The sequence below is a fragment of the Bombus vancouverensis genome, chromosome 3, assembly GCF_051014615.1.
Source record: "Bombus vancouverensis nearcticus chromosome 3, iyBomVanc1_principal, whole genome shotgun sequence".
Lineage (NCBI taxonomy): Eukaryota > Metazoa > Arthropoda > Insecta > Hymenoptera > Apidae > Bombus > Bombus vancouverensis.
Window position 1 is genome coordinate 2398925 of NC_134913.1, and position 16076 is coordinate 2415000.

Genomic DNA, 16076 nt, shown 5'->3' on the forward strand with positions numbered 1-16076 from the left:
TAGTTACTATAGTAACAGAATGTACACCTGCGTATTATACTTTTGATGGGATGAGAACTCATCGGATGAAACCCAATTTTACACACGTTTATTAAAGCTTTCTCAATACAACTCATTAATCTTCATTAGCACAACCTCAGATTCCTCCCCACAGTACAAATAAATCCACGAAGCTGGCGAATCCTTGTAGGGATGTCGGCACCCGGACTTCACAACCTTTTCATTATTACTTTTATAAACGATGGTATCTCATAATGTTACAAACATTTTTTTTTTGTTTACGCGATGATACAATGCCGGCATTGGAAGATATCGCTTACATTGAATGCAATGTAATAATTATACATATATAAAATAGAACATTTTGGAGATAACGCTCAGATCTGTACAACCGAGAAATTATACATTTACTGTGTATATATAGTATGTATATATATATATAATATATCTCTATTCACGTAAATCTATATAAATGTACATACATGTTAGTTTGTATTATTCTTATACATATGCTTACAGGCTGTCGCGCAAATCTCGCGATGAATATTAGGATAGTTGGTCGCATGAAGATAAACGAATAAAATTGTACACCATGATGAAAATGAAACATGAAAATGATATGCTAGTAAGATAAGAGAAAGAAATACAGAGAAATATAGCAACAAAAAAGACGTGATACGTGATGACGAGACTTATGAAACGAGAAAAAAAAATAAAAATAAATTCGGAGATTCAATAGACAGGATGTGCTGCATTGTCATATGCACACTTATCAATTACTCAGTGTATCATCGTTCCTATAATCAAGGAACAACCGTGCATTCTTACAACGTATTGATGACATAATTAGAATGCTCCCAAAAGTAGTTTGAAAATTTCACACTGTACTTTTAGAAAATATTACTAATCCTATATTATTTATTAAGAATAAATACGATAGTTTTACTCAAATATTACTACACATATTAATTATATCGCTGATAAAAAATAAATTGCGTTAAAAAAATTGAGTTGAATAATATATAAATCTTTTAGTTTTGAAAACTTTTTCTACAAATACAGTGGGAATTATTCAAATCATGTAACAACTATCCTGAGAAACAATCTGTACAGAATATATTAAACTCGTTTGATACTGCATAACAGTTTAGCATAAAACGCCTCGTGATATTTACACCTACTTATGTCACTACATCGCTCACTTTCTCAATTAATTTGCTTATTATAATTATCCTAAGAGTATGCATTATTAATATCATTACATCAACATCCTATGTTTTACTTTTATATTTTGATTAATACGTAACCTTGGTTTATCATTTTTGATAAAGGACGCGTTTTGCTTTCAGTTTCGCCAAATTCAAATCACTATTGACGATATCGTACTATTAATATTTTTACAAATGATATTATATGGTATCGATAATTAACATTTGCAATGTGCATCTCTCATATTTACAACATTCTCTAATTAAAATCTTTTACATATCTATTGTTTCTTGTCATAAATAATATGTCATTATGCTATGACACTCATATTATTCCTCATCAGTTTTTTTTGGCATAGGAACCTTTTCGATGCACGCATTATCGAGCTTCTTTCTAATCAACTTCTTCTAATACTGATCGTTTTTTTAATTATGCGGATACAATTCATTTTCGATCGCAGCCCTAACATACTTTTTAATATAGCATACAAACACATGAACATGTGCACTTATAGTGAAATAGATATAGCAAGATCATAAAATTAATTAAAATTAGTCACATGAAAGTTCACTGATTTTAAACGTAAAAACAGTAATTTAAAAAGATCCATGGAAAAATAAGGTGGTCGACATATCCGGAGCATATGATCAGTTTATGAATGATTTTTACAAATTCAAAATTTTTTCATTTAGTCTATGCTAAATTAATTGATATGTTTACTTAACATTTAATTTATTACCTTGCTATATCTCTTTTACTAAAATACGCGTCATATTTGAAGATCACCCTGTTTATTAACTGTCAGAAAATAGCAGTGCCAGTTGACATATTACTATCGTATTTTTGTTGCACTGCATATAATCTCAAAAGCGTTTATGGTGAAATATTATATCATTTCAAGCTTTACAATTTGTTCGATACCTAATATTTTAATAATTCATTCATAATAATAACAACATCAGTTGTCTTAGTCACTCAGATTTGCACATTATCATTGAGAATCTCATATTTATTAAATTTTTCGGCAATTTTATTCTAGATATTAGAATACAAACAAGATTTTAATAGGTAGAATAATACCTATAGCTGCCTTTTTTATATTTCCTTTCATATGTATATTTCGATTAGATGGTAATGCAAAATTTCATAAAACACCGATAAAATCATCCACTTTCCTCAGAAGGTAGCTGCGAATGTTTCAAGACACAAAATCATGTCCCGTTACATAAAATGCTTCTACAAAATTGTATAAATTACGAATTAATATATAATTACAGATCTTTATATACAAACATACAGTCTCGTCATGGAATGGTATGACAATATATATGTAGGTGTGTATGTGTATATATATTATCATTTAGTTTAAATACCCCTATAACTTCTTTAGAACTATAATACAACCATTAGACTAAAATTTCATATTACTGGCGGACATTGAACAATGTCAATGATGACGAAAGACAAACATCGTTATTAAAGTTCAACAAGTGAAATCGTCGATTCGATTTACACAAGTTCAAAAAATATAAATGCTTTTCGTAGAAAGATTTTTAATTTATATGATCGCGTACCAAATACCACAAATAGGTTAATGATTAAAAAGATGAGATCAAACGATCGATAAAGATAAAGAATAAAAATGATCGCTACATATTTCTTTTGCTATAGGTTTCGAGAGCATAAGCAGACTTAAAAATGAAAATAACGAACAGATGAAAATAAATGTTTACAGAAAGAAGCTCAGTTCAACGCGTGACTGTTTCTACGTCTTAGGAACACTCTACTGTTAACTGGATAAACTCTAGTTAACAGTATTAATGAGCTGCCAAGAGCTAATTCAACAGGAGCTTGTCGACCACCAGGCAATCTAATGAAAACAGTAGCTACAGCAGCTACTCCATCGTCAGTAGGCTCAACTGCTACCGGTCTAACGTCACTGTGAAAGCTAACTAATTTATTACGTCTGCTTTTCCGTTGAGGCGAACTTGCATTACAATCGTTACCATCTCGGTCATAAATGATGGTAGCCGATGCGAATGGTCTTTTAGCCATATGCAACATCTCGACAACATGCCTTCTCCGCGCTCTTCGAACATCCGCCGCCTGTTTCGCTTTCCACGCGACTACGCAACCAGCTAAAAATAAGAAAAAACAAGAGAAAAACACAGAAAAAAAGACGAACAAATCGATGTGAAGTTGATCCTGTCGAAAGAAGATCATCCCGTAAGCAGCTCGACCACTGATTTCCGGATGTACAGGATCAATTGCCCTTAATGCAATATGAAATTTCGTTTCGTGAAGTTCATGTTTGTCCTGTGGTAATGTTAAGACCAACCGATTCGTAAGGTTTCTAACAACCAAGAACGTGTTTCTATTCTCGATTGTTAAAAACGTAGCCAAACCGTTTGCATAGCGTTCCATCACAATATACTGAGGACCGATATTCCAAGTTGGTTCGGTAGTAGTGCCGTTCATAGCAAATGAAAATGTATTATGAGGATGGAATTCGACAATTTTCATTTGGCTACGAGTTTGTTTATCTAACCATGTATTATGTGGATCCTTACGCCATATAAATCTGCTATCCAATTCGACCTATAGGTAATTTCTGATTAGAAGATATCTAATATTTAATGCCTTATAAATAAAAGAAGTATTTTAAACCCATACATCTTGATATCCAGTTGATGAATTTAATGTAACAACGAAAGAATCATCCCGAGGACTAAGAAATAGGTCTAAAGCCCCTTGAGTTACATCCACCATGACTCTAATATCGACATTCATAAAACGTGGTTGTACCATATAAAATACCGTTTGACCGGGATTCAATGGTTTGGGTTTCATTTTACATTCATCTGTAATTAGTGAAAGGAAGATTACTGATTAGTGATTAGTGATTAGTGAAGATTAATAAAAGGAAGTATATAATTCATCAATGAAGAAATACGAACCATAAGATCCTCCTGATATAATAAGATGTTGCAATTTAAAAAAAATAATATTTAATTAAAGTATATAATATAATAATATAACAAATGCACATAGCAGACAGATTTAGAAAATGTGATAGAATTTTTATATTAGAATATTTTTAAAATAAAATAATAATAAAATAATATGATGATGGAACTATGGCATAAACCTATTAAATAACCTACCTATTAATTTAGAATCAAAACACATCTTGTTGTCAACTGTTACAGTTTTATAACACTGATGACCCATAGTTGGTGTACCAGCATAATTTTCTTTACATTTACTGCATTGCACCATCCAGCATGGTGAGCCACCAGTGTTTGTACCTTTCATAGGTCCACTGGTACAAGTTGGATCACTTTCTGTATTATTACCACAATTACACTTTTCTCCAGTTACAGGATCACAAGTGAATCCGTGTCCATGACATTCACAACTAGAAAAATATATTTTTTACATAATACATAGAATTGTAAGTACATCTAGTGTAATAGAATACGAGTAACAAAGTTCATATAATAATACTAACGGTCGACATACGTCCCGAAGATCTTCTGTTCCTCTGAAATAACCAGTCATACATTCCCCACATTTGTCACCTTTCGTATTATTTCCACAATTTACGCATTTTGCTTTAGCTACAGGGCCTTCAACTAATTGCTTTTTTAATAATTCTATAGACATCTTATCAATTGAATTTGGATCCTATAGAAAAATGATATTTTCGTTTCTAAAAACGTCGATATTTATTCTTATTTTTATATATAGTTGCAGTTTCAGTATGAAGAATAAATTACCGGTACAGTCATGCTTTCATTAATACATATTCGAGTATGCCCATTGCAATACTCAAGACATGGAACACATTGTCCATTGTCTGCTGGATTTCCAACAAACAAAGGCAAACATTTGTCACATTGTGGTCCCATAGTGTTATTATGGCACTCTAAGCAAACATCTAATCTATCTGGGCCGGCGCAATTGCTGTGACCATTACACTGGCACTGAATTGAACAATTGGCACCTACATAACCAAAGTCACAACGACAAACATTTGGTTCTATACACGTTCCTCTAACGCAACCTTGCGTACACATCGGAACACAAATTTTTCTAAAAAGACAAAAAAGAATAAATTATGTATATTTATAATAAAAATGTTATAAATATAAGATATATAAACAAATAATTCAAAATTCATACTTAAACCTTACCTCCCAAATTCATTAAATGATGATGGGCTGAAATAAATATAAAATAATTAATAAATTATCTATGCAATAAAATTAATGAAAAAAGAAACAAAAATTACGTTTCAGTTTTATATCCGTCGCCACACATGCATTCGAACCCTTCCTCTAAATCGAAACATTTTTCACTTTTTGGAGAGCACGTATGGTGTCCGTTCGTACATTCATTTTCTGGTGGACATCTTACATAGTGCCAAGAAAATACTGGTTTTGATATTACATTCGGGATTAGCATTGTAACATTATCTAGGATTCCCAAAGACTCTAAATAATATAGGAGTGGTATGAATGCTGTAATTTTTCAAACGAATTACTAAACATTAAATACTACATATTATATTTGCTTACGTGGTTCAGTTTGAGGAAATTGTTGATCGTATAACATTCCACATGTTCCACCAGCTGGATGGTCTGCTGGTGCTTCAAGAGAGCCTTCTGTACATATTCCTTGTCCAGTTATATTAGCTGAATCCAGAGAACACCACCCACAATGCGAGTGTTTCAAACATGTACTGCATTGTTTAAAAACTGAACATGGTTCAGGACAATGATCCATATCGGAACTACGTAATACTAGTCCACATACACCGCCAGCACAATATAGAGGTTGATATGACGGAGAAATACACTACGATTTGTTAATTGATTGTAAGATTTCAGATAATTAGTTCCAGTTTCTCAAACTAATATATTTACTTCATTAAGCTGCGTCGACCATCTACATTCCCGCCAACCACCTTCGGCCCCCGTGCCTTTTAGACAACTTCTACAGTCTTTATGATCAGCGCATCGTTTTTCACATTGCGTACTTCCCATTTTAATACTTGATCGTTCAAAAATGTCATCTGGTACACAATTCCAATCGTATACGGGTTCTCCCGTTACTGCAAGTCCTAATTCCGCTATAAATGTTTTGAAAAATTATTAAGAATAAAAACTATTAAGCGCTTTGCACTTTTTGATATTTTTTTTAAGACTCACATGTTTTTAAGACCTGTCTTGTCCACACGCAACCTTCAAGGCTATTACATTTCTCACAGTCACTTGCTGGACATTGTCGCTCTCCACATTGATTTACATCTGTTACCGATATTTGTCTAATATTGCATTTATTTAATTCATCGCAATCTTTTTCGGACGGTATGCACTTTCCATTTGGACAGTTTGTACACCATTTGCATACTGGCTCGTCATTTTGATAATATGGCCATTCTGCTAAACATTCTGTGCAAGTTTTAAAATTTTGACATTTTCTACTGACCATCCATTCTGAATTACAAAAAATTCCATTTGATCGTTGAGCTTGTGTAACGTTAATATCACATCTAAAACGGATATTTTTGTCATATAGTTGAAATCACTTATAAATATGTTCACCGAAATATAAAAATTTACCTGTCATCTTTATTAATTGATACTTCATTAGAGAAACAAAATGAAGCATTTTTTCCACTAATTGTGATAACAGAACAAAAGGAACATCCAAAATATTTTCTGCAAGTGATTTTGTCTGTCCAAAGATTACACAGATCTTCTGGTATGCTTATAAGTGTGACATGACTTTTAATTCCACCATCAAAACCACCAACTACATATACAGCATTAGATTCTGGATCAGCATGAGTCATTGCATGAGCATATGCTGGTGGTGGTGGACTTCCAATAACTTCCATGTCTTTTGTTATTAAACGAATCCATAAATTACATGAATATTTATAAGCAATTAATGAATCAGAAGTATTATGTGGATTTTGACGACCACCAAATATTACCATATATTCATCAGTAGTGACAGCAGAATGAAGAAATCTAGCTTGTGGCTGTAATAAAATGTTATTTTTATTAAAAAGAAAAAACTAAATAATAATTGATGAAATATTTACTTACCAAACTACTTCCATCAGTAAGATCATCATCAAATGGTGGAAGTACAGACCACGTGCGAGTTTTATAATTCAATGCATATAATTTATTAGAAATAAATGTTCGATTTATCGCATAAGTGTATCCACCAAAAATGTAAAAACTATCTGACTTGCTATGGTATACAGTTGAATGACCATATACTCCTAATGGTCCATTTCCAATTGTATTTATTGTATCCCAAGCTTCGGTTTCTAAATTAAATTCCCATACTGTATCGAGGTAACCATACTTAGGACTAAATCCTCCAATTAATATTAGACTTTCTGATTCTCCATTTCTACGCAAAGTTAACGTATGTCCCGCCAAAAGTGGTGGTTCTCTCTTAAATTCATCCTGTATAATTTGCATCCACCTCTGATTTTGCAAACTAAATTTCCAAAAGTCGCTTAAAGTGTTATTCGATAATCCTTGAATATCTTCTTGTTTCATTGACAAACCACCATAGACATATATTTGTTGCCTACTATGGACTATTTCAGTTGCATGGAAATATCTACCTTGAGGCATTGTTGCCTCTGAAGTAGATTCTACTGTAATAGGCATCCATGTATTATTTTTAGTATCAAAAAGTCTAATATCATTTAAAGGACCATGACTAAGAGAGTATCCCCCAAACATCCATAAACTACCCCTTCTGTCAGCAACCAACGTATGACCAAATCGCGGTAAAGTTTTTCTCAGGTGGTCTAAATGATCGGCTAAGTATTCGGAGTTAAATAGCTCAGTAAAAATTAACTGATGTTCTTTAATCTTAACTGAGCAATCACGTCCTCCATAACCAGGTGTACAAACGCAACGCCCGTAACCTTTATCGCAAATTCCTTGTTTCTTAGATGAAGTGCAATTATTAGGGCATATTTCGATATCACAGCTGATTCCTACAAAACCAGCTTTACATAAACAATTACCATTACGGCATTCTCGATTTCCAGGGCAGTCATTACATGTCATTATCAAATAACTTGCATTGAAACCTTCTACTTCGTCCAATTGTTTATAATGAACAGTAAGAAATCCAGACTTAGCTTCTACAGTAACAGGATAATCTGTACTTTCTGTACAGTAAACACCTAAAAGTTGACTCTGATGACTAGTCGATGATGAAACAAATTGAGGAAGTCCATCATATACATAAACACTATTTTCTTGGCAACTAACATTAATATCATCATGTATAGTAAATTGTATGACACTTTGAGTTCCTGAGAGCATGTTGTCTGATGAAAGATCTGTTTTTGGACTTACTATCCAAAGACACTCTCTTGTTGGAGAATCTCCAAGGTGACTTTCCCATAATGATAACTGTGAGTGTCTGCTGCCAAGACCTTGTTTGCCGTTTCCTTCTCCTCCAAGCATACCTCGAGACATACAACCATAGTAACACATTCCGCCATCTCTTGGATCACCGTAATAGCCTTTTTTACAACGTTGACACATATCTCCTTGTGTATTATCACGGCAGAAGCATACACCAGTTTGCCGATCACAGATGCCTAAATCTTTGTCTCCATGTTCATTGCAATTACACTTTCTGCATCCAAGAGGTGTCGTAGCATTACCATAACTGCCTGCTTTACATTTTTCACAATATGTACCATTAGTCCAATCTTGACACTTATCACAAATGCCTGGTCCTTGTAAGCAAGTGGAATGATTATAGCAACCACAATTTGTTCTACAATCTGGCCCTGTCCAGCCAAGGTTACATTCACATTTATAGTCAGGTGCTTCACTACAGTAACCATTTACACATTTCTCATAACAAGTCTTAGTACAGTTTTCTTTGCCATCTCCATTGAAACCTCTTTTACACTGACAGCTAAAACTACCATGAGTATTTGTGCATACTGCATTGGGATGACAATCATGCAAACCCAAATCACATTCGTCGACGTCTGGACATTGAGCGTATGCCCAACCTGATTCATCTGTTTCCAAAGTAGTATTTTGATATTCATTGATGACTAAACTACAATTGACGTGCGGCTGATTAAAATCTCCTTGTACACATGCTCCTATAATAGGGTTTTCTAAACTGTAACACCACCCACAACTTAATGAGTGTAAACAGTTCGAACAGTTTGTGTGCCGACTACAGCTTTTGCATTGATCATTGCCTGTTAAAGATGATCCAGACCTTGATGTTACTCCCATTAAACCAGCTTGATCCATCCATTCTCGACACAAACCAAATTGATATTCAGATGTATATACCGAAAAAGAAAAACATTCCTGCGTGGCCTCACACCAGACGCATCTTCCGCGCTCATCTAAACATTGTGTACAATTTGAACGTTGTCTACAAGGAATTGGACATTGATCAAAACTAATAACTGCATTAGGCAGTCTACCTATTCTTGCACAACGAGCTTCCTCTGTCCACCATTCACATAAATTACTACCAACACAAGATTCACATGAAATATAATTAGAACAATTAGCACAAGCTGAAGGAGTGATAGTTAAATAATGCCACTCGCGAATAGGATTCCCATCTTCGTCCCACTCTACATCAGCTACACAACTTTCCGTTTCGTTAATTGAACGTGAGAGACATTTATTGATGATATCACACCAGCCGCACGAAGAATCAGTTAAACAGTGAAGGCAATTTTTATATTGATGACAAGAACCGTTTTGAAATGGCTCGAGATATTCAAATGTAAATACTTTTGGATTCTCTGTTTTTTTGTTGTGAGTAATTTCCATTTTACTAGCATATGCATAACTTGTAGTAACCATTCTTTTCGATTCGAAATCTAATAAATATCTTCCTGGCAACAACATCATTTGATGTCCATCTGGCCATTTTGTTGGAATACATTGCGATGTCTCAGCAGTTAAATTTGCAACTAATTCCTAAACAAATTTAACGAAAGAATTTATACTCTACATTAACATACTATAAAGCAATTTAAATTGTTAAATTAAATAAAAAATAGATGTGCAATTTACCAATTCCTGAGGATCATCGCTTCTTGATACATGTAAAGTTGCACTATTATAACTGACACAAATTTTCAAATGCTCCACTGTGCTATCCCAAAAAGATTGAGGTGGTCTGAGAAAGCCAATTAATCTAGCAATCATTTCTCCTCCAAGTGCTGATTCTGTTTTTGCTCCTTGCATAGATGGAACATTAAAATCTACCGTAGTGGCATTAACTATTGTTACAGAGTCAGGCTGACTAAAGTTTACTGGGGGTTTATATTTTAAAAATGTTAATCCAGGCCTTTTATCCATTTCTCGACATTCTTCAACTTTTATAATTTCTGTGCCTTTCGGACCCCACCATCCAGGTATTTGTGACGGTGTATCGTCTCGAAGACCACAAACACCATAATTATCATCTTTATGATGACAACGTGCGTTCTGAACACACCACGTACAAGTTCCGCGATTTAGCTTATTCGACACAGATTTTTTTCCACGTGCAGTTGTACCCCATCCTCCACCAGGTTGGCCATGTATTAAACAAGAATGACAATCTCCAAGTGCAGGACAAACTCCTAGACAACGCGTCGTTTGAAGATTTGTTGTACAGTTACTACCAATAGTTCTGCCATAACATATCTAAAATAAATCAAACATTTTTGATATTAAATATTCATTACATAAAAAATAGTAGTTACGTTTTCTACATTAGGAAGATACCTCGTCTGCTGAGCACCAACCACATTCTGGATTAGCTGTGCATTCCATCAAACTTTTATGCCTTGAACAAATTTGCTCAGGTTCTATATTATCTTCATCTCCTGGTGCAAGCATTGGCGGTAATGTATATGCAAGCAAATCTGCATTTACGTTTCCATGATAACCACCGACTAATAGCAATGTATTTCCATTCCGCACATCTGCTGCATGTGCAAATACTCCCTGTTGTTTTGGATAACGAGAATCTAGAGTATTATAATAAAAGTTCTAAAATGAAAACAATTAAGATTTTGCTTGATTTTTATTTTAACTATTGAAGTTTTCATTTACCTTTGTCATTTAAACCTAGTACATCATGGCTTACCCAAGCATGACAGCCTAAGTGATAAAGATACATCTGATTATCATAACAAATTTCTTCTTTATTGTGTCTATGAGAATATCCGCCAAATACAACTAGATAATTCCCTGAAAAAATGTTTAATAGAATTTAATATGTATTTAATATGTATTTAATAGAATTTAATATGTGCTTTGTGATTTATTTACTAACAATTACAATAAAGACATATAATTACCTATAATATTACAAGTATGAAATGCCCGTTCTCTTGGAACATAAGTATCTCTCAAGTGTGCTCTCGGATAATGAATTTCAGACCAAACTTTTCTGTCAAGTTGAAATACAAACATTCTATCTGATAATTTACTGAATCGTGCTACACTGGCTACTACTCCTCCATAAACTAATAAAGAATTAGTAGCATGATGATACACAGTGGAATGTGCAACTACACGTACATCTAATTCTTTACCACCTCGGGGGTGTACTTCTTTCCATCTTTCCGTGGTTGCTGTGGGATCAGCTAGAATTGAAACAAATTTAATACAAAATATTTTTCTTTCCTTTTTTGTATAATAAAATAATAATAATGATAATATAATAATAATAATAATAATAATAATAATAATAACAACAACAACAATATAGTAATAATTATAAATAATAAATATGCTTTGTTCAATAAACTTACATAAATTCAATTCAATCTTATACAAACTCGACGAAAATTCACCATCAACTGTACTACCACCAAAAAGATAAATGTAATTATTTGCTAAAGTAAGAGTATGCCTTGTTAATTGCGGTGGATAAAATGGAGAATCTTTTGCTCGTAATGTCCAGGTGCGTGTGTTAACATTGTAATGCCACAGTTCATTAGATAAAGAACCATCTTGTACTTTCCCCCCATATATAACAAAACCACCTACCAATTATATAATTTGTAAATCATACTATAATTGTGTTAATTCTTCTTTTCATATTTTGAATAGGTGTACGACTGACCGTCATATCTACAAGCTGCGTGACCATATCGCGGGCTTGGTGTGGGTAATTTATCAATTGGTGATTTAGTAGACTCATTTTTTGCCTTAGATTCTTGGGCATAAATGTTGTCTCTAATAGAATCTTCTGCACTTTGTTCTTCCCAATTTAATACACCACTTTTTATATGAAATTTTTGATAGGGATTTAGGTTCTCAAGATTTCTACGATGTCTAATGTAACAGTAAGTAAATAGAAAAAATACCATTAACTGCGAATTAACATTATATTAATATTCAGTAATTATATTGTGTATCTTATTTTTTACCTTGTAGTCTGCGCATATCGAGGTCTAGGACGTCTAGAATGTTTTCTCCTAAGGTCATCATTTCTTTCTATCCTAACTGTACTTTTACTTGTTTCACTATTTCTGCCTTCATGAATTTTTTCTTCGCGATTTTTATGGTCTGCACTTCTAAATTTTGACCAGTCATGTCCATTTTCTGCATTTCCAAGATTACGTGAACTAAAAGTATTATTGTCTTTAATGCTAGAAAGTACTTTCCACATAAGGGACGATTTACGAAGACCATATAATTCTTTTTCATCTGCATCTGTCCGTTTTAATTCAGTAGCAAGAAGCATAGGATCCAAATATTCTGCAGATGAGATGCCTTCTGTTTTAAACATACATGGTAAATAATTTTATAATACAGCATATATCCAAATATTTGTAATTATAATAAGTATATTTAGTACTTTTTGTTTACCTAGTTCATTACCATACTCGTCTTCCCATTGACTTGCGCTAAATCGATACACTTCCAAATTACTGAGTATATAATTCAAATCATAGCCACCAAACACATAAAGAGAATCAGTTTCTTTTATATAAATTGCAGTATGTGCTGCTCGTGGTCTTAATCCACCTTCTGAATGAGAAAGCCAGTGCCATCTATTTATCATATTTAGTAATTAGTAAATGCTAACTAATAGTATTATATTTAATATGATAATATATTTAGTAACAAACTTGTTGCCCTCAGGATGAGTTCTGTGTAATGAACAAGATTGTCCTGAGTATCCATTTTGACAGTCACATCGTTTTAAACCACACTCTCCATTATAACTACAATTATTTGGACAAAGAGCTCTGGAGCAATCTCTGCCACCCCAATCATTTTCACAAAAGCAAGTATTATCAATACATTTCCCATGATTTGTACAATTATTTGAACAATTTGTAACTGAAAATTCTGCATGGAAGCCATCCAAAACATAATTTGTATCACTGTATAAGAGTATTAACATCTATAAAAAAGAAAATAAAGTTACTATATTTTTAATAATTATAAAATATGAAAGACTTTAAATTTACATACATAACCAGATGATGATGTCACTTGTTGTGGTTCTGTTTTTCCACTGAAACTACCTAGGAGTGGAGATCGAAAAGAATCTCCATCATAAACAAAAACATAATCATAACTACATTCTGTTCCCATGGTACGAAAACTTAAAGTGATAAACTGACGGCTGTTATTTGCTGCAAACAATTATAAGAAAAACAATAAAGAAATATTCTTATAAATATCATATTAAATTTTTTACCTTTTATAAGCCATTCACAATGCGAATCTTGAGTATAATTTGAGCCCAAAGGTCCATCACTAATGATCCCCCAAGAATCAGTAAAAACTTTCCTAGTTTTATCACATGGAATTTGTTTTGGAGATGTCTGTGGAGCTAATTCGAAGCCCCGCAACAGGCAACTCCATATTGTAATCCATAGCGTGGTGGACAAGACCCACCCCATTACAGTATATTCGCCTCACTGCTGCTTGATAAAGTAAAACTCATCATCCACGTTCATTGGTCTGTTTTTTAAGTAAGTCGGTTGTAAAAAGCTCATATAAAGAGTCATATCTGAAAGAACATGCTTTTCGTTATTTCAATTATTAATAGCATATAACATAGTTTTTATTTATGAAATATAATGTTCTTTTTCTATATAATAAGAAAATAATAATTATTATTATTATCAGATAGATAATTTTGCATGATTAATTATTAGAACAAAAACAATTATATGCTCATGTAAATCTATATACATGTTTTATCTTGAAACCATCACTATATCATATAATAAATATAGAAAAGCAATAATATATACATGTATTTTAGTTTACTAATAAATTAAATATAAAATTAAGAATTGAATGAAAAGAATTAAATTAAATTATTATCAATGGTACGCAATAAAACTTTTTTATTATAGTTGTTTATACAAACATTTATTAGCCAGTATTGTTAGTTCTGTATTATAAAAACAGTCTTAAATCACATCACAGTGTTCAAGTATACCGTATCACAGTCACGTTGTACAATAATCATGCAAGCGTCAAACATATCGTGACTAGAACTTTACACGCTTATTAAATAAAAAAAAGTTAAAACAAATATTGATTCATAAATACTCTAGTCTAAAATTTGTAACAAGTAACAAGACAACAAAACACTATAATTTTTATCAATTGAAACAAAATCAAGAATAACATTCTTTAACTAAATAGATACGATAGAACTTCAGCTGCGATTGAATCAAAACATTATGTACATACACACACATACACGTCAGAAAAATCTGCACCGTGCTATACTTTGAATAGTTGCATTCTCTGAACGCCAGTTATTTTCAAAATATGTATCCCGATTATCGTGACTCAGATATTGTTATGACAAACCGATAAGCAGTAAAATAAATGTGCAAATACAAACAGACAAGAATTATCGTGTAAACTCTGTTCAGCCTCGCCTGTTGACACCTTGGCTGTCTCTGCATACGAGGTCAGGGTGGGGGCTCTTCAACCGCCATTAAATTCCCTTCGTTTCGAATGCGGTCTCAATATTCGAAAGTTTCCAGGGACACTTCGATTGAAAAAACGCCATACAAAATCGCTTTCCGTCATAGGATCAATTTGGTTCAATTCATACCCACGTGACGTTGACCAAGTCGCTTATATATTTACGCAATAAAATTAAATCATTTTTTTTATAGAATTTTTACACGTTCGCTCCTTATAATATCAAGATGTAACGTAGAGATGGATGATTTTTTTGTTGAATACTTAATTGTATTAAAAATAGACGCGTGGTAACTTTTTTTGCAAATATGAAACGTTGAAAGATAATAAACTGGATCCAAAACTGAATACACAAGTAAATTGTTTTTATTAATAAATGTCCAACTCTTTTTTTAAATATTTGTGATCTATAATCTAAATATATTATATTAATTATATTTAATCTAAAATTATCATACTTTTTACTTTATGAAAGAGGTATTTATGGTCGAGTTATGTTTCAAAACTATGAAAAAGTAAAAAAAGATAATACTCATATATATACATATATACACACATACATACATACATATATGCGCACATGATGACATTATTGATTTTTTATAATTCCATGTATAATTTTCGCAAAATTTAGCAAAACATTATGTAGGAATTCTTTTGTGAGGACAGAGAGAGGAGACGTTTTAGTGGAATTTGTGTAGTAATAAATTTAAAGATTAGTTGTAAACTTTAATTTTCGAAAACTAGCGTTTTTCATGAATATCTATTGTAAATACTCACAATTTATTCTTTTAAATTTTATTCCGGAAATAAGTAAATATTGTTACAATAGTAATTGCATTCACATTTAAATAATTTATATAA

The 16076-nt window shown here is 32.5% G+C and overlaps 1 protein-coding gene across 3 annotated transcripts; it reads right to left on the bottom strand.

The window, feature by feature from the left end:
• Positions 1 to 66: 66 nt before the first annotated feature.
• Megf8 (multiple EGF like domains 8) lies at positions 67 to 15536 on the bottom strand. Of its 3 annotated transcripts, none has more exons than XM_076617189.1 (24): positions 14980 to 15536; positions 13960 to 14274; positions 13731 to 13894; positions 13382 to 13659; positions 13119 to 13303; positions 12677 to 13025; positions 12370 to 12581; positions 12056 to 12289; positions 11600 to 11887; positions 11352 to 11489; positions 11022 to 11266; positions 10323 to 10940; positions 7329 to 10226; positions 6837 to 7261; positions 6423 to 6766; positions 6138 to 6343; positions 5790 to 6069; positions 5504 to 5687; positions 5406 to 5432; positions 4989 to 5304; positions 4721 to 4896; positions 4374 to 4627; positions 3883 to 4070; positions 67 to 3807 (listed from the first exon to the last, which is right to left on the bottom strand). In XM_076617189.1, exons 2-24 carry the CDS (start codon positions 14162 to 14164, stop codon positions 2953 to 2955), a joined length of 9069 nt encoding a protein of 3022 aa, XP_076473304.1. In that variant the 5' UTR covers positions 14165 to 14274; positions 14980 to 15536; the 3' UTR covers positions 67 to 2952. The 3 variants fall into 3 exon arrangements, with proteins under 3 accessions (XP_076473304.1, XP_076473303.1, XP_076473302.1); XM_076617188.1 differs by having other exon boundaries at positions 5504 to 5705; XM_076617187.1 differs by having other exon boundaries at positions 5504 to 5732.
• Between the last annotated feature and the right edge of the window lie 540 nt (positions 15537 to 16076).